This window comes from Arachis ipaensis, chromosome B3 (assembly GCF_059453495.1).
Source record: "Arachis ipaensis isolate K30076 ecotype BB chromosome B3, ASM5945349v1, whole genome shotgun sequence".
NCBI classification, from domain to species: Eukaryota; Viridiplantae; Streptophyta; class Magnoliopsida; order Fabales; family Fabaceae; genus Arachis; species Arachis ipaensis.
Window position 1 is genome coordinate 28,486,435 of NC_142438.1, and position 18,220 is coordinate 28,504,654.

Below are 18,220 nucleotides of genomic sequence, written 5' to 3' on the forward strand. Positions count from 1 at the left end.
AAGTTATATCTATTATTTTATTTTGACAAAGTTAAAAAGAGAATTTTTTTAAAATAGTGATTCTTAAATTTCCATCTCATACAAAAATAAATAAATAAATAAATAAATAAAAGATATAATAATTTTCTTTAAACTCAGCGTAATACCCATAAAATGGTCATCATTAGAAACCACTGTAATACTCCAAAAATTTTAAAATCTCACCATGATCAGAAATCAAAACTCATAAATCATTAAAAAAAAAAATTCAAACTTAATGTATAATTCTTGTGGAAAGGCCAAGTGACTGGAAAAGGACTGCCTCTGGTCAGGTGGGAGGTCGCCATAACTCCTAAAAAGGCAGGAGGATTGGGTATTAGGGATACTTCCTGTGCTAACATGGCGCTTCTGGGAAAGTTGGTATGGGATTGTCTAAATAATAGTGAGAAGTTATGGGTGCAGGTTCTGAAGCATAAATATCTCAGGAATCAATCTGGTATGAACGGAAACAGTAGAAATTCTTCATCGGCTACCTGGAAGAACATTGTTAGTGCCTATGAGCATCTCAAGGAAGGGCTTCATTGGAATATTGGAGATGTCCACAAATCAGTTTGGTATGATGAGTGGACTCCTTTTGGTAAGCTTTGCAACCTTGTTCCTTATGTACATATTTCTGAATCAGATTTCATGGTGGCTGACTTGTGGAAAGGGGTGTCTTGGGAGGTTGATAGTCTTACCACGCCTATTCCGCATGAGATTAAGCAGTTTATTTATGGTCTGAGATATCCTAGTTTGACTGAGTTGGAGCCACAGTGGGAGTGGTGGCCTGCAGCAACAAAAAAGTATAGTGCAAGGGAGGGTTACAGATGGTTATTAAAGAAAACATTAAATTGGAATGCCAACAGTAATTGGAACTGGTTGTGGAACACAAACATTCCAGAGAAGTTCAAATTTACTATGTGGCTTAGCTTACATGATGCTCTACCAACTGAGACCTTTCGATTCAAGCGGCATTTAGCTTCTTCAGATATGTGTAAGAGATGTAACAAGGCGCAGGAGACTATGGAGCATTGCCTTAGAGACTGTGAACGATCAAAGGCAATCTGGTATATGTTGGATCCTAGTATCCTGGACTCGACGGCTGGTACTGCTCTTGAAGAGTGGTTTCGAAAGGCCTTGGCTAACAATGAGGCGTCCTTTGGTGCAGGGCTTTGGTGGGTATGGAGACATAGGTGCAATGACATATTCAACACTGACAACCCTTGGACAGACCATAAGGTTGTTGCCTTGGCCAGAATTACCGCCAAGGACTTACAGGTTTACAGGAATCGAAGCAATGCCTTTAGGTCTCTCCGAAATTGCCTGTGTTGGGAACCACCGGTAGGCAATAGTTTTAAAGTTAATTGTGATGCAAGCTTGTATATGGATTCAAATTTAGCGGGATTTGGGTGTATTATTAGAGATTCTAAGGGAGATTGGATCTCGGGCTGCTCTGGAAGCATTCCCCCTTGGTCTATAATCAGATGTGAATTATTTGCTGCTTGGAGGGGGCTGGTTTTAGCTTGGGATTGCGGTTTGAGGGATATTATATGTGAAACAGATTGCCTTGACATTCTGCCCATCATGCATGAGCTTACAAGTGGGTATCCATCTGAAGTAACAGATTTGGTTCACAAGATTCAGGAGCTTTTATCTCGTCCTTGGCTTGTTCACGTTGAATGGGTGTCCCGAGAAGCAAATAGAGCTGCGGATTGGATGGCTAAATATGGTGCCAAGAGTAACTCTAATCATGTTATTTAGTCTGAGCCTAGTGTTGATCTCCAACGAATCATCCGCTCGGATTTAGAATAGTTTTTGCTTTGTTTCTTTCCTTGTTTAGTCACCAAAAAAAAAAAATTCATACATAGTCAACAAAAACCAAAAGTCATAAACTATAAACAAATAATCAAATAAAAACATGGTTTTAATTCATACACTGTCTTAATATATGGTCTTAATACATAAGGTCTTGATCGTGAAGGATTATACTACCTTATTTTTTTCGCTTTAAAGGGCTTACTTCCTAGCTTGTTCGACAATAAAATTTAATTTTCTTAATTCAATTCCTACAACAAAAATATAATTCATAAACATAATAAAAAATATAAATTTAAGAACGTTTCTCAGCTTTCATTCATTTCAAATTCAATTGGTAATGTCATATGATCTTTTATTTCAATTCATTTCAAATTCATTGGTTAGTGTCATATTTCATTATAATTTTTAGAGGAATTTTCAACATTTAGAGAATTAAAAATGAATAATTTTAGTTTTTCTCATAGGAGTGGTTTTGTTCATGATGATGAAGAAACAAACAAGAAGAGCTAGTAGCCACAGCCAGACTTGCTTATCAAGCAGAGTTATAACCTCAAGGACACACTTAATACAAGAATAAAATAAGTACTTAGCAAAATACAAAATGTTAAAAAATATCATTCATATTCAGAAATTCCTTGTTGGTTGGCATCTTAGTCAAAAGTGTCTTTATATCTATAATTTTTTTTATTTGTAATAGTCTCAATAAATTATCTTTTGAATCTCAAAATATCTTTATGCCCTTCGACTAAAAAATGTTGAATGTTTTATAGTTCAAATCTTGTTGATAATTAATAATAAATATCTCATTTTTCATTATAAAACCCAAATAAATTTAAAATAAGAACATAAATAGTATTTTTACCGGTGAAGGTTGTGGATTAAGAAAGATTGCAGCCTGCTCAGAGTCAGGATCTATCCTACCTCTTTTCGTTCATTGTAGCGAACCTCCCAACGCCAAACTCTCACAACTAAATTTAGTTTCGACGAAGGTTCTTTAAAAAGCAACATAGCAATGGAAATAAAAGGGGCAATTTAGGGCAATTAAAGTAACAAAGGAACTGCAATTAACTAGACTTGGCTTAGGGATATTGCCTAAAGTCATTTTTCATTGCTACTTTACCTATGCTGATGAATTAAAGTGAATTTTTTCAACAAGTCAATCACAAAGAGGTAATAGCAATGGTTGGGGTTCTTGATTAATCAACCAAGTTCCAATTAGTTAACAACAATGAATCAATTGGAGTCAAGTAAATCTAACTAATTCAATTCACCCAATCCAATCAAACATACATACAATCAAAGTAAAAATGTTCTAGTAGGTTAACCTGTACTAACTAACAAAGTTTACTAAGTTTTTTAACCTAATTCACAAAGTCTTAACCGTTCATCATCCATGAATTTTATGGAAAGTGAGTTTTATATATATATATATATCTCAAGACTAACCTAGGTTATAAGTCCAAGCCAATCAACTAAACTACTCTTATTCTAAGTTAGGTGTTTTATCAAACAATTAGTAATTTAGTATGTATCATAAAACATAAATTTGCAAGTAATAAAAATATAAATATAAGATCACCAAATTTACAAGAAACATAAAATCAACATAAAAAAATATAAATAAACAATACACATAAAAAACTCATTCATTAAACATCAAATTCAAAATCCAAGGAGAAAAAGTGTTCATTACATAAACTAAAAAGAGTATGAAAATAGAATCTAAATCAAAAGAGCTTGAAAAAGATGACATTAGAGTTCAATCTTCAAAGTGCTTAATAAAATTAAAATAAAATGTAACAGAGAGAGAGAGAACTAACCTAAAAACACAAACACAAATAGCTTAATACTAATATTTTCTCCTAAACCTCTTTGATTTTTCTTAGTTTAAATTATCCTTGAAATTCTAGTGCATTGGAACTTTTTTGGGATCCAAAACCTGAGCCACGTACTTTATTAAATATGACATGTGAGGCTTTTTTCACACGCAATATTTTCTTTCTGTTCAATATAGACATATGCATATCATTTTGAAGTCCTGAATATTAGCTTTATAATGCTACTAGTACCTCATTTGGATCTCTGACTCAAGTTATAATCAAATTAGTGCGAAGAGGACAGAATTGACAACATTCGAAATATTCTTGGCACTAATCTTAAATTATAAATTATACGTATAATCATTGAGAATTGAAAAAAAATGTTCAATATAAAAATTGTTAAGCTGGTGTTCTTCTTTCCAACGACTCTAAATTTGCTCTAATCTAATTACTATAGCTTCTTGTGATACCTTTTTTCTTAAAAAATATTCTGGATTTCAACACAAAAAATTCAAATAAACTTTGTCTTGGGCATTAATTGAATATGAAACTAATCATATTCAAACAGAATACAAAATCCATATAATTTTGAATCATCATGATTTGAGCAGAGAATTCAAAACCAATTGAAATTGCATTAAAAATAGAAAAATTTGATTTAAATTTAAGTAAATATATGTATTTTCTAGTAAATAAATTGAGCTCTATTAACTCCACCGTACTTAAACCATTGTATGTTGTCATGCAATAATATCGAAAAGATGAAAGATAAAAGGAGAAAAAGTAACTCCTTGATATCTTAACTAAATTCCTAAGCCTCATGCAATCTAAGGACTTAGGCTTTTAGGATTTTAAAACTCCTTAAGACTTGAGTATATACAATTGAGAAATATTCAATGTTTTCACACAATTAGAACCTATTGAATTGCTATTTAGTTTTTCATGCATTGATCGACATAAAATTTCATAGAGATAGTAGTGTATATCACTCATTTTTTCAAGTGTGTAGGGTTAAGCACACACTCATCCTACTCGTCCTCAACAATTTGTTCTCCTTAAGCTTGTCCTTCCTAAGAATTTTCACAAAGAAAATAATTATATTTATATACAACAAAGAGATCTTTATCAATGTTCAAAAAAATTAGGTATGCGTGCCTAAGCCTAAACCAATCTCAAATTATTCTATTCACAACTATATAACTTTACAATTACCTAAATATTTTTTTTATTCTTTTTGTTTTTCAAATTATTTATATCCAGGGACAGATCCAGAAATGTTATCGTGGAGTCAATAACATATATAATATTAAAGAAATATACAAATAAATTATAATGTAAGATGCATTACAAAAATATACTGAAAGAGAATATATATTTAAAGTACAAACAAAATATGCATACTTTTTACTAACGAAGTGGTACACGTCGATTCTTCATATATAAAATTTATCGATAAAAGAATCGATGTCAAATCTTTTAATAATCTTCTTCTCAATGTAAATCAAAAGACAATTAGTAAGAAATTCATCTTCTATTTTATTTCTGAGTCTATTCTTCACAATATTCATAGCTGAAAAAGATCTCTCAGTTATAGCAGTTGAAACAGGGAGAGTTAATACCAAGCGAATCAAACGATCAATCAAAGAATATGTTAAAGACTTTCCTGTCTTCATTAATCCTTGACATAACTCTGAAATTGTGCACACGTTAGTTAACTCAACATGATTAGGAACATCAAGTTCATAATATTGAGCTTGCATTCTAATGTAAAAATTTTCTTGGTCACTGAAGTCATCTGGATAAAATCGTTATACTAATTCACATACTTTGTTGACACTGAAAAACTTATAATTATCTCTGGGATCTAAAGTTGAACTTAAAGTAAGCAATTTCACCATATTATCATTGAATCTTCCATTAAGCTCTTGCAACTGTGTAACACAACACATTAAAATGTCAAAGGTGGACACAAATAAAGTAACAAATAAATTAAAAAAATTATCTATAATTCCATATTTACATACATTGGCATACTCCCACATGTTTTCTTTAAGTTTTTTAGGCACACCATACCAACTAGTATATAGCAAAGTCACAAAACAAGGATTTTTAACTATTGTGTCCAAAAGTTGGTTGAGGTCAAATACAACCTCTTTGGTTGGACCTATAGGCTGCTCTTGAAAAAATTCCATCTCCTGTCGATCATTAAATAAATCAGTGGCATGAAATTTTTTGCATATAGTCTTTCCACGAGTTTTTTTTTTATTGTGCCTAAGTCCGATTAAAATAACAGAATTTTAAGTCAAACCATTTGAGAAATAATATAAGCTATAATTAGACAATAAGGTAAGCAAAAAAGTATCTTCATTACTAGCTTGTCCTCCACTACTCTCATTATTTGCAGTATTATCAAGCTCATATTCCTTAACTTCCTCATTTTCTTCATCTTTTAAATTTATCTCATGTATCTTAAAATACATATCAAGACTCATTTCTTTTTCTTTGAACTTGCACTCGACTCGCTTGTATCTTCTCTCTCATCTTCAGAACTTATATCATTTTGTTCCATTGTATCAGTTTCAACGGTCCTTTGATTCCCAGTTTTGGAGCTCGTCCTTTTCAGCTTGAAACATTGTCCCATTCCCATTATGCTCGCATTCTTGAAAAAGTGATGTTGGTTGGACCTTCTTTTTCTTCTTCAGAGTCCTAGCTTACTCTTCAAATGCATCTTCTACTATTGTGGTAGATTATTTTCTTGTTGGAGCTTTTGGGTCTTGAGTTTGCAAGCTAGCCTTCTTATTTTCAACCACAATCTTTTCTCTCGTAATCTTGTATTATTGTAGCAATTCAACACTTAACTTTACTTGTGTAACCTCAAAAGAATTATTTTTTTGGACTTTTTTCTTTTATTTTTTGGCCTAAGGTAAGTATTTGTTTTTTTTTAGTGGTCTTCCTAATTTTATTCTGCATACACAAAAGAATTTTAATGAATAAAATATTATTTTATTAATAATTTAATGAACATAATTAACATAAACAAGTAATTAAATAAACAAAATAACTAAGAAAAATAAGTCATTTAGGATTTTACTAAAAAAAAACTACATAAAAATATGTCAAGATGTTTTAGAATCAGAGTCCTCCATGAACTTATATTCACTTTTCTCATCTTTCTCACAATGTTGTTTTGCAAACAAATTTGGAACCATATCTATAATGGTTGCTCGTAAACCATTTCTCACTAGATCATTCGAAAACTGTCCAAAACGATAAACTATAAATAAATATTTCAAATTGATAAATATGTGTTCTTGGTTTATTAAAAAAAATCCATTTTTAATAACAAAATGTAGTTTACGAACCTTAACTCTATAAAAGCAAAAATATGTTTTACATCCATTGAAGACCTATTTTCATAATAAATTTTATGAAAACAAAAGCCCAAACGCTAGCATTTTAGTTGACTAAGGCCCATCATATCAATTCATTATTAGGGAAAAAAAAAAAAGCACCAGAGGCCTAGATCAAGTGATAATCATATTGCTTCTTAATGAAGTTGCACCAAGTTCAAACTCCAGCTGAGACCGAGTGTGTGTGGAGTAGTTTAATAAGAAAAAAAAAAAAAAAAACAGAAATCTTTCTTACAATTATGCATTTTGCCCGCAAATTTTTAGCTATTTCAACTTGAGTCCTCATTGGGAGAAATATTTATGAAACCACCTATGCCAATTACAGGTCAATATCCTTGAAAAGAGTCGTTGCCAAATCCCATTTACTGAAACACGTCTTACTATAAATAACACACCACATTGAAAGATGTACAAGGTTCCCATGATCCCTTGATCCTTTTCATGCCAGCCCTATTCTAAAAACTTACTGTATTTTCTTTTCATAGTTGTCTCTGTAGGAGATAAAAAGAATTACATGCTCATTATTCATGATTGATTTTTATTTGGATTTGAGCTTGTTAGGACATGCCCTTAAAAATATAAATCTTTGGTATTAGGATTAGTTGTCTACCGTACCATAACAATACATCTGTTTTAACAAATATCTATGTAAATATTATCTTGTCATAATTTTTATACTTAATAAATTGAATTTAGAGAATATACTAAGGCCATTTGTTAATAGAGTTAAAATAAAATATTTTTACTCTTTTAATATATGTTAGAGATTATCTAACATATATTCTTAAGATTACTATTATTAGAAATTTTTAAATATTTTTATAATAAATCCAATACAAATATATTTAAAACTTATATTTTCATATTTTTAAAAAAAAAAATTAAAATTTATAATTTTAACATAGAAAAAAATTTGCATAGACCATAATTTTTTAGGTGTACAAGTAATGACGTTTATAGTGGTGGCTAATGCTTTCTCCTTCCTATCTTATACGAGCCTATTATGATTGGAAAGAGTCACTGTCCAAGTCAAGATGACTAAGAGCAAGAGGAGAGACCTCTGAAATGAGATATTATCATCAATTGTGGCTATTGTGTAAAGTAACTATTCTACTGGAAGACGCTTCTATTTCAAGGTTCCATATGTGATTAAATCACATCACCGTTTCCATGACTAATTTATTTCCACAAGTAGAGAAGATTACAGCCATTGGAAAATTCTCTTCTTACTTGCTATTAATAGCTCATATTCATTAGGGACTTGTAGGAAAGTTCATCAGTATGTTAATTATTTGGTTCTTTCTAGTGTCTTGCGTGAGAACTTCCACTTCAACAGATCGGTTGGGAACGGGTCAATCTATGAGAGATGGTGAGACCGTAGTTTCAGTTGATGGAAGCTTTGAACTAGGTTTTTTCAGTCCTAAAACTTGCACAAGTCGGTATTTGGGTGTGTGGTACAGAGATGCATCAAGAAACCCGACAGTAGTGTGGGTGGCCAATAGAGAAAGACCCCTTCAAAGCACGTCCGGAGTCTTGAAATTCAGTGACAAGGGAATTCTTCAACTTCTCAATGACGCAAACACTAGTGTTGTTTGGTCATCCAATATATCTTCATCCCTCCAAGCTTCAAATAACTTAACTGCACAGCTCTTGGACTCGGGAAATCTTGTTGTGAAGTACCAACACGCTATGTTGCACAGGTACGACTATTTTACCGGCACAAATTAGTTCAAAATTAAGTGGTTTTGAGTAAATTTTATTTGTTTATTTACTTTATTTCAAAACTATTTAGATGTACAATTTAAGACGTTAAGTTGATTATTTCGACTATTTAAATATTTATTTTTTTTAATTTAAAATAATTAAATTTGACATTATGTATATATTCACGTATCAATATTCGTGCAACTTAGCCAATAGGATGCTGCGGAGGACAACTTCTTGTGGCAGAGTTTTGACTATCCTTCTGATACGTTGATGCCAGGAATGAAACTTGGATTAAACTTAGTTACTGGTCTGAATAGATTTCTATCGTGTTGGAAAAGCTCAAATGACCCTGCTATAGGAGAGTATTCTTTAAAAATTAAACCCAAAGGGTATCCGCAACTAGTACAAATGAAGGGATCAGTAATAGTTACTAGAGCAGGACCATGGAATGGTCTTTCTTTTTCAGGATATCCATATGCCAACAACATATATAGCATCGATTTTGTAGTGAATGATGAAGAGATTTATTATCAGGTCACAATGAGTGATAGGTCCCTTTTCTCCATATACAGAACAATCACTTCAGGTACGGGTAATGTTTTGGTTTGGACAAGTCAAACAAGAAATCAGGTTAAAAACACTCCAACTCAGCTGGTAGATCAGTGTGAAATGTATGCCTTTTGTGGTTCAAATTCTATATGCTATATGGATGGTAATGCTCCAACATGTGAATGTTTGAAAGCATATGTTTCCAAATTTCCCAGACAATGGAATATGTCTGATTGGTCTAGTGGTTGCGTCAGAAAGACTTGGTTAGATTGTAATAACACAGATGGGTTCCTGAGGTACAGAGATATGAAGTTGCCAGATACATCTTCTTCAACGTATAATAAGACAATGAATCTTGAGGAATGTCGAGAATCCTGCTTGAAAAACTGTTCTTGTACAGCGTATGCAAATATGGATATTCGTAATGGAGGAAGTGGCTGCCTACTTTGGTTTGATCATCTCATTGACATGAGGATGTTCTCTAAAGGAGGACAAGACCTTTACATTAAAGTCCCTGCTTCAGAATTAGGTAACTATTTTTCTTCATCCCTCCTCAATTTCCCTTCTGATTTTTTCTACAAGTTTCTTTGTGGATTAGGAAGGCTTGTTCCCCCTTGATAATTAAAATAATAATTAAAATGGTCTTTTAGCTTTAACTTGATAATCAAAATGGCCACTTAGTTTTAAAACCAATCAAAATGAACGTTCAGTATAAAACTTATTTACGGTTTAAAAATGAAGAACTATTTTGATTAGTTTAAAAATTAAGAAACTATTTTGATTTTGATTATCAAGTTAAAACTAATGTACCATTTTGATTAGAATCTCCTTGATGATTTTTAGCTGTTTACGTAAGTTAAAATAAAGAAAAGATTGAAATCCCAAATTGGATCTAAAGATTTTTGTATTGCATAAAGTACTAACCAAAAAGCACATTGACAAATTAGTCTATAGTCATTTATAATATTAGATAATGTTCCTAATAAAATAAAGAATAAATTATGGTTTTTATCTTTAAAATTTTTCAAAGGAAAATTCTTGGGGCACCAAATTTTTATAATTTTGATTATCATTTTCATAAATACTAAATTCTCTTTAACAAATATTTTTTATTAATATATATGTCTAAATTTTAAAAAATATAAATATAAATTATATTAATTTATATATATATATTTTAATAAATATAAGTATAAATTATATATTTTTTACTTACAAACATCTAAAAATATAAATATAAATTATTGCTGACTAAAATTGATAATATTTGTTATTCATATAAGATTGTTTTTCTGAAATGCTAATTCTCACTTCAAATCCACCCTATATATTCTTAATCATAAAGCCCCGTCACCCCTAAACACTGCCAACACCCGTCACCTCCACCGCCACCACCCATGTAACAACCATGCCCGTGTCCCACACATTCATTGCCACCACCCACAACAATAAAACAATAAGAACAACAACAATAGAAAAGGAAGAAGAAGAAAATGGAAAATAGTAAAACTACGGTGACAAAGGAAGGGGGTAGGACGAAGACAAGGAGGATGCAGAGGTGGTGATGTAGCGACAGACTTAGAAGGTGACGCAGTGACGGAGGTGGCAACACGAGGTAGGTTTAGAAGGTGACCTGGAGGGGTGACAAAGGTGCGGAAATTGTTAAGGTAAAAAAATAAAGAGCGAATGGAGAAGAAGAGGGAGAGGAAGGATGAGGAGGCAAAAGTAGAGGCACGCGAAGGAGGAAGAAGTGGCATAGGCAATGATGGTGGTGTGTAGAGACGATGACATCGAAAATGGTAGCAAGTAGAGGAAAGATGATGATGGACACGTGGTGCTGTGGCTTTGGTTTTGGTTGGAGATAAAGAGAAGGTTGGGGAGATAGAGGAGTTATAGGAAGGAAGATTTAAAAGTAAAATTGTAAAAAAAGTTGACTAAATGGTTGACTGTAAAAACATTAATATTAAGGATAAAATTAATTTTTTTTTAAATGTTATGAATAAATTTTAACCAAATTAAACGTTAGGAATGATTTTAAAAAATTATAAAATATTAAAAATATAAAAAATATACTTTATGTTAAGATAAATTGATAAATTAGTCTCTTATCTTTTAAAATTAGGTATAGATAAACATATTAAAATCAACCATTTTAAAAGTTGTTATAGAAAATAAACAAAATTCAAGTTTTTAAAAACTTTGTTTCTAATAGTAATCTTATCATCAACTATTAATGTTTTCAACCATTCTAGTGTATAAAACTTATGCCAATAATGTAGAGTATAATTATATATGTTCTCATCTTTCTTATGACAATGCAGCAGCGGCTAACGGCCATGGGAATATGAAAAATAAGAACGTTGGAATCATAGTAGGTTCGGTTATCTTTGGATTAATCGCATGCGCTGGCACAATGTCGATGATAATTAAAAAGAAAGGTAAATATTATTATGGATCTAATTTGCAATAGGCATGTAAAAAAGAGAAAGAAAAAATATGCTACTACTAAGTGTTGTAGACTCAATTGTTATGCGTTGTTGTTACCACCAAACAGGTGTAGCAAGAAATATATGCAAGAAAAAGCATAGTTGGAAAGATGTCGATCTACCGATATTTGATTTTTCAGTCATAGCTAAAGCTACAGGAAACTTTGCATCTAATAAAAAGCTTGGAGAAGGTGGTTTTGGTCCCGTATATAAGGTAATATAGAAAACAAACAAGGACTTCTATTTTTTAATGTTCTAAAAATCGATCTGGTCAACAAACCACTAGAACTAAAATTAAAAAGTTTAATGGTTCGACTTTTATTTATCATAAGTTGAATCAGATATAATAAATAATATATTTATGTATATTAAAAATTATTTTTTTTATAATTTATTATTTTAAATCAGTTAACTGCTAAAACTGAACTAATTTAAATTGGTCCGGTCTAATGGCCGGCTTTAAATTAACCGGTCAAACCATGCTATTTTCCATTACAAACTCTAACGACACATAATTGTTTTAGGGCATACTTCAAGATGGTCGAGAAGTAGCTGTAAAAAGGCTTTCAAAAAGGTCTACTCAAGGGCTGGAAGAATTAAAAAATGAGGTGGTGTTGATAGCTAAACTTCAGCATCGGAATCTTGTCAAGCTTCTTGGTTGTTGTATTCAAGAGTCAGAAAAAATACTAATCTATGAGTTCATGCCTAACAAAAGTTTAGACCAATTTATTTTCGGTAAGTTTTTTGGTGTTTATTGAAAATTCATAAGCCTTGACAACAATTTTAATATTTCTGATACATTGTGTCATGAATACCCAAGCAGTATGCTAAGCAATATGCATAATTGACCAGATGAAACTGGACGAAAGCGGCTAGATTGGCTAAAGCGTTTCAACATTATTAGTGGAATTGCTCGAGGACTTTTTTATCTTCATCAAGATTCTATATTGAGGATAATTCATAGAGATCTAAAAACTAGTAATATTTTATTAGATGCAAATTTTAATCCCAAGATATCACATTTTGGTTTAGCTCGAACATTTTTAGATGATCAAGTTGAGGAAAATACAAATAGAATTGCTGGAACATAGTAAGTCAATTTATTTGAATTTAATTTTATGTATACATGTTTTGTTTTAATCACCTTAATTTTAAATTTGATTATATTTTATTTCAGCGGTTATATGCCTCCTGAATATGCATTACGAGGACAATTCTCCATGAAATCAGATATTTTTAGTTATGGTGTAATAATATTAGAGTTGATAAGTGGAAAGAAGAATAGAGAATTTTCAAACTCTGAAAATTACCTTAATCTTCTTGGACATGTAGGTAAAATATTACTCTATAGCAAATAGTCAAATTTAAATTTCTTTTCAACTGACTAATCTTTCCAATGTTTTAGGCATGGAAATTGTGGATTAATGAGAGGCCACTGGAATTATTGGATGAAGTATTAAGGGAATGGTGCAACCCTACTGAAGTCATAAGATGCATACAAGTAGGTTTATTATGTGTGCAACAAAGGCCAGAAGATAGGCCTAACATGTTATCGGTGGTTCTAATGCTAAATGGTGAGAAATGGTTGCCCCAACCAAAATTTCCTGCATTTTATGTAGATTGTGTTGGGACACCGAAAGAAGAATCTTTATCGGCAAACTATGTAAAATTCTCAGCTAATGAAGTTTCCATCACAATGTTGGATGCAAGATAAAATATAGTGGTAACTGGTAAAATAGAACTTTTACTTATAGAAAAGTATTAGGTGATTAATATTTTTTTTTGTATTTGTCTTATATTTAAGCCAATTTTAGACATAAATAGATTATTGTGCAACACAAATTAACTTGCTTTTATTATTTTTTGAGTAAGTAGCTATTTTGACATCTAAGATTTTAATTTTGTCAAAATAGACTTTTATATTTATTTTTGATAAAATAAACCCTTAAATATCTACTCCGTTTGATAAAATAGTCTAATTATTAACTGGTCACTTTGAATAATTAGATCATTTCATGCATCAAACAGAACACATATATATTTAGAGATTCATTTTATCAAAAACAAATATGAGACTAAATTCAGGTACCAAAATACTATTTACTCTATATTTTTTTCAACTTCTTAATCTTCTTCTTAATCTTCTGCTTTTGTTAACCTCCAAATATCTCCAACTGCTCGGTTTTAGGAAGAGCTATACGTCGCTTGAGGAGAGTGGTGGCAGACCTCGGTGATGCAGAACACGGCGGTGGGAGCACTTGTAAAAAGCACTCCGACGCTCAAATAAAAAAAAGTATTAAGAAGTTAATACGAGTATTAAAGTAAGGAATGTATTTGTAACATGTCTTCTTCTGAGCTATTTGGTTCGGTTTTTATAGACGAGGGAAGTGTTATCTTCCTTCTGCTCGTTCCGATATTTTGGGTTGGATCGTGTGTGCCGTTGTTGGTGGTAACCGTCTAAAGATGACGTTTGTGCGTAGTCGTGATTAAGTTGTGTTTTGGCTCTGCTTGCTTGTTTCTGGATTATATGGTCGGTTTTGATATTGATCTTGTTTCCGAGTATTATGGGGTACACATCATAGCCCCAAAGCTCGTCTGGCTTTGTAAGGAAATGGCAGGCGAGCTTAATGGAATTGGTCCCTGCGTATATGTTTGGATTTTTTTTTGTAGCATTGGGCTCTCCAAGGGTTTAAGTTTTAAAGAAATTTTGAAAGAAAATTGAAAGACCCCTCCTCCATTTGTTTCCTTGTGAAACGTGCTGCGTTTAATGCGCTTCTTTGCCGTTTGGGTTTTCCATACTTTGAGAGGTTATGAGTTAAGTTACCCACTAAGTTGGTGGGCTTGCAATAATATCTTTTCGCTGTTTTGGAACTTACACTCTGCTGTTTCAAATTCTTTCTACCGGCTGACTCCAACTATGACTTCTAAAGGTTTGTCTTGTTTTCCTAAGATTGCTTTTTTTCTTCTGTTTTTTGCTTGAAATGGCAAGAGAGAAAGAGAAGGAGAAGGTGGTTGAAGAGAATAAGGATAATCCGTATTACTGGGTGCATGATGACGTGAGGACTCGTTCCTCGTCGTTTGTTGATGCTGATTCAATGTGTGAACTTCGGGGTTTGAAGGTAGTGAAGGAGGGTTCGGGCGCAGTCGTTGAGCTTCTTCACTGCTCTGGTGAGGATAGGGTTTACAAGAGAAGAGGAGATTGGCCGTACTTCTATTTTTATACACCTTGTCTTATCGAGCTTCGTGTTAAATTTCCGTTTTCTACATTTGAATGTGATGTTCTAACTCAACTAAATTGCGCGCCTTCACAGTTACACCCTAATTCGTGGGCGTTTCTGTGCGCCTTCCAATGTCTGATGAATTTCCTTTCTCTTCCTTATTCTCTAGCTGTATTTTTCTCTTTGTTTCAATCTAAGGGGTTCGGAAGGGGTTGTGGGTATGTTTGAGTAGCTTTCCTGGGCGTTCCCTTTTTATGCTTTATAAATCATCTTTTAAAAATTTTAAGTCTTTGTTTGTGAAAGTACGATCAGTGGAGGTCGAGTCTCCTTTCTATATGGATGATAAGTTGATAGAGAGATTTCTCCTGTACTGGTGTTCAGAGTCGTGCCAGATTCTCGAGGCTATTGAATGGAGTGAGGAGGAAGAGTGGTTGTTAGATTATTTGGTAGAGAGTTTTGCTGATGGAGAGTGTTTGTCTATTCCTAGGTTCTTCGTTATCATGATTCTGGTGATAGTGAAGGATTGAAAGCGTACATGTAATGTTTTTGGGTGGTTGTTTCCTTTTTGCCCTCATGTTTATTTTCTTTTGATTTTTTTCACTGTGCTTGTAGGTGGCCGATTTCCTTTTCTCGATCCTTCTCGTTTCAAGTCTTTTCTGAAGAAGAAAGAAAAAATTACTGATGCCTCTGAGACCGTGAAGGAAGGTGGAGATGCTGCTCAGTCTGTTGATCAGCCGGTGTCTTCTTTCAAGAGGAAGATGGATGATACTGAGAAATCCCTAGAGGTTATTTTTGAAGGTGATAGAGAAGCTGTTGGTGCTGGTAAATCGGTGTTCGATAGGCAGAAGAGGTTGCATGGCTTCATCCTAGTTACAAGTTCTTATTCGTTGTGGAGTGATCAGTTTCCATTTGCTGAGCTTTCCGATAAGGTATCTCAATACCCTGGTGATATGCTCATGACTCGTTGGATTGGAATGGAGGGTTTGGGGAAGTTTATTCAAGTTAATATATCTTGCCCAGCTCTTTTCTTTGTTTTGTTTGTATTGTTTCATGTTTTGGGCTTATGTGGCTGATGTGCACTGATCGGACGACTGAACTTATTGGTGTCGAGCAGCAGGTGACTGTAGATAGGATTGCTGAGTCGGAGAGGACTTATAAGGAGAGAATTGCTGAACTGAAGAAGTCTCTAAAATAGAAAGATGACGTTCTTATTAATGCTACAACGAAAATGAAAGAATCTAAGGAGGAAGTTGTTCGTTTATGGGATCAGATTCGGCTGCTGCAGGCTGAGGTTAAAGAGAGTGATGTTGCTAAAAGTCGGCTTACATCCAGGGTTTATGAACTGGAGGAAAATGGGATGGAAATGTTCTCCTTTAGTTTTGAGCGTACTGTTAGCCAAATTGCTGTACTGGCCTCTGAGTTTGATTGTGATCGTCTTGATGTGACCAAGATAGTGGTCGGTGAAAAATTAGTGGTGGATGGGACTGTGGAGGATCATGATGAAAATGTCCCTCCTTCTTGATTTCTGATATTTCGGTTGTTTGTTTTGGACATGTTTATCCTTTTGATGTATTTTGATAACTCTGTGCTTTTGCTAACCAAGTTGTGGTTAGTTTTTGACTGTTAGATATATGTAGTTATAAATGTTCGGTTTGATGTTTTGAACTTGAGTAACTGTTGTTTGAATAGACCGAGGTTGGGTCAATTTGACAATGTTTGTCGTCTTGATAATATATAAAGTAATGCATAGTTAAATGTTTTTCGCATTTGAAAGTAGAAATAGGATGAAGATAGAGAGTAAAGATCAGATCGGTTAATGATATATATTGGTCTGATTTTGATACTTGATATATTGGGCGTCCGGCCTCGTTAAAACCCTCCTTAGTTAAAAACCCTTATTTGGGAAAAAACCTCTAAGGGGGAAAAAGAGTACCTTCATCCGCGAAATGTACAGGTTATGATCTATACAACTTTAGGGAAGAGATGTTCCAATTTCCAGATACTGAGTCGCCTTGTAGCGTTTGCAGCTGGGAAGCCCCCATTCCGAGAACTTTCGCGATCCGGAATGGCCCTTCCCAATTCGCGGCGAGCTTGCCGTGTGATGGCGGTCGCCTTGCTTCCTCTGTTCTTCTGAGGACTAGGTCGCCCTCATTGAACATCCTCGGCACCACCTTTTTGTTGTGCCTTCTCTCAACTTGTTGTTTCATTGCTCTCTATTTGATAACGGCGATATCTTTGTCTTCCTCAGCGAGATCAAGCTCGGCGTTCCTTATGTTGGTATTATGTTGTTGATTGTAAAGCTCGGTTCTTAATGTAGGGACGTCGACATCAATTGGAATCAGTGCTTCTGATCCGTAGACTAGTTTGAACGGTGTCTCGCCTGTGGTAGACTGTATTGTCGTGTTATAGCTCCATAGTACTTCTGGGATCAATTCTGCCCATTCTCTTTTCGCATCATTGAGATTTTTCCTCATCGCCTGCAACATTACTCGGTTAGCAGCTTTGGCCTACCCATTGGTTTGTGGGTGTTCGACCGAGCTAAAATGATGATGTATGTTAAAATTTTTCAAAAATGATGCAAGTTTGTTATATGTAAATTGTCTACCATTGCTGATATTATTTCCTTTGATATTCCGAATCGGCATATGATGTTTTTTCATATAAAAGATTGTACCTTTTCGGCAGTTATTCTTGCTAGTGGCTATGCTTCTATCCATTTTGAGAAATAATCTATTGAAACCAAAAGGAATTTTACCTGTCCTGGTGCTATTGGAAATGGGCCGAGGATATCGAGCCCCCATCTGTAGAAAGGCCAACTTACCTCTATGGTGTGCAATACCTCGGCGGGCTTCATGGAGACTGCAGCATGCTTTTAACAATTGTCGCAGGTTTTGACCTTTGTGATGCAGTCTCTCTTCATGGTCGGCCAATAGTATCCTGTTCAGATAATTTTTGCTGCCAACACTCATCCTCCTATATGGTTTCCACACACGCCTTCATGGATCTCGTTCATGACTTTATTTGCTTCGTTCTTGCCGAGGCATTTCAGTAATGGATGTGAGAATCCTCGCCTGTATAGTTCTCCTGCGACAGTTGTAAAAAAACTTGCCTTTCGCTTGAACGTTTAAGGGTTAGTCTCATTTCTGGGAATAATTCCGGTATTGATATATTCAAGATAGGGCATTCTCCAATCG

General features: G+C 33.5%; 1 protein-coding gene across 4 annotated transcripts; it reads left to right on the top strand.

Moving 5' to 3' along the window:
* Positions 1-8,625: 8,625 nt before the first annotated feature.
* Positions 8,626-15,888, top strand: LOC107630117 (G-type lectin S-receptor-like serine/threonine-protein kinase At4g27290). Of its 4 annotated transcripts, XM_088508563.1 has the most exons (10): positions 8,626-8,766; positions 8,980-9,851; positions 11,644-11,760; positions 11,877-12,022; positions 12,333-12,543; positions 12,661-12,898; positions 12,986-13,136; positions 13,214-13,382; positions 13,997-14,129; positions 15,639-15,888. In XM_088508563.1, the coding sequence occupies exons 2-10, from the start codon at positions 9,044-9,046 to the stop codon at positions 15,706-15,708; spliced, it is 2,043 nt and encodes a 680-aa protein (XP_088364689.1). In that variant the 5' UTR covers positions 8,626-8,766; positions 8,980-9,043; the 3' UTR covers positions 15,709-15,888. The 4 variants fall into 4 exon arrangements, with proteins under 4 accessions (XP_088364689.1, XP_088364686.1, XP_088364687.1 ...); XM_088508560.1 differs by lacking the exons at positions 13,997-14,129; positions 15,639-15,888 and having other exon boundaries at positions 13,214-13,650; XM_088508561.1 differs by lacking the exons at positions 13,997-14,129; positions 15,639-15,888 and having other exon boundaries at positions 11,647-11,760; positions 13,214-13,650.
* Positions 15,889-18,220: the final 2,332 nt, after the last annotated feature.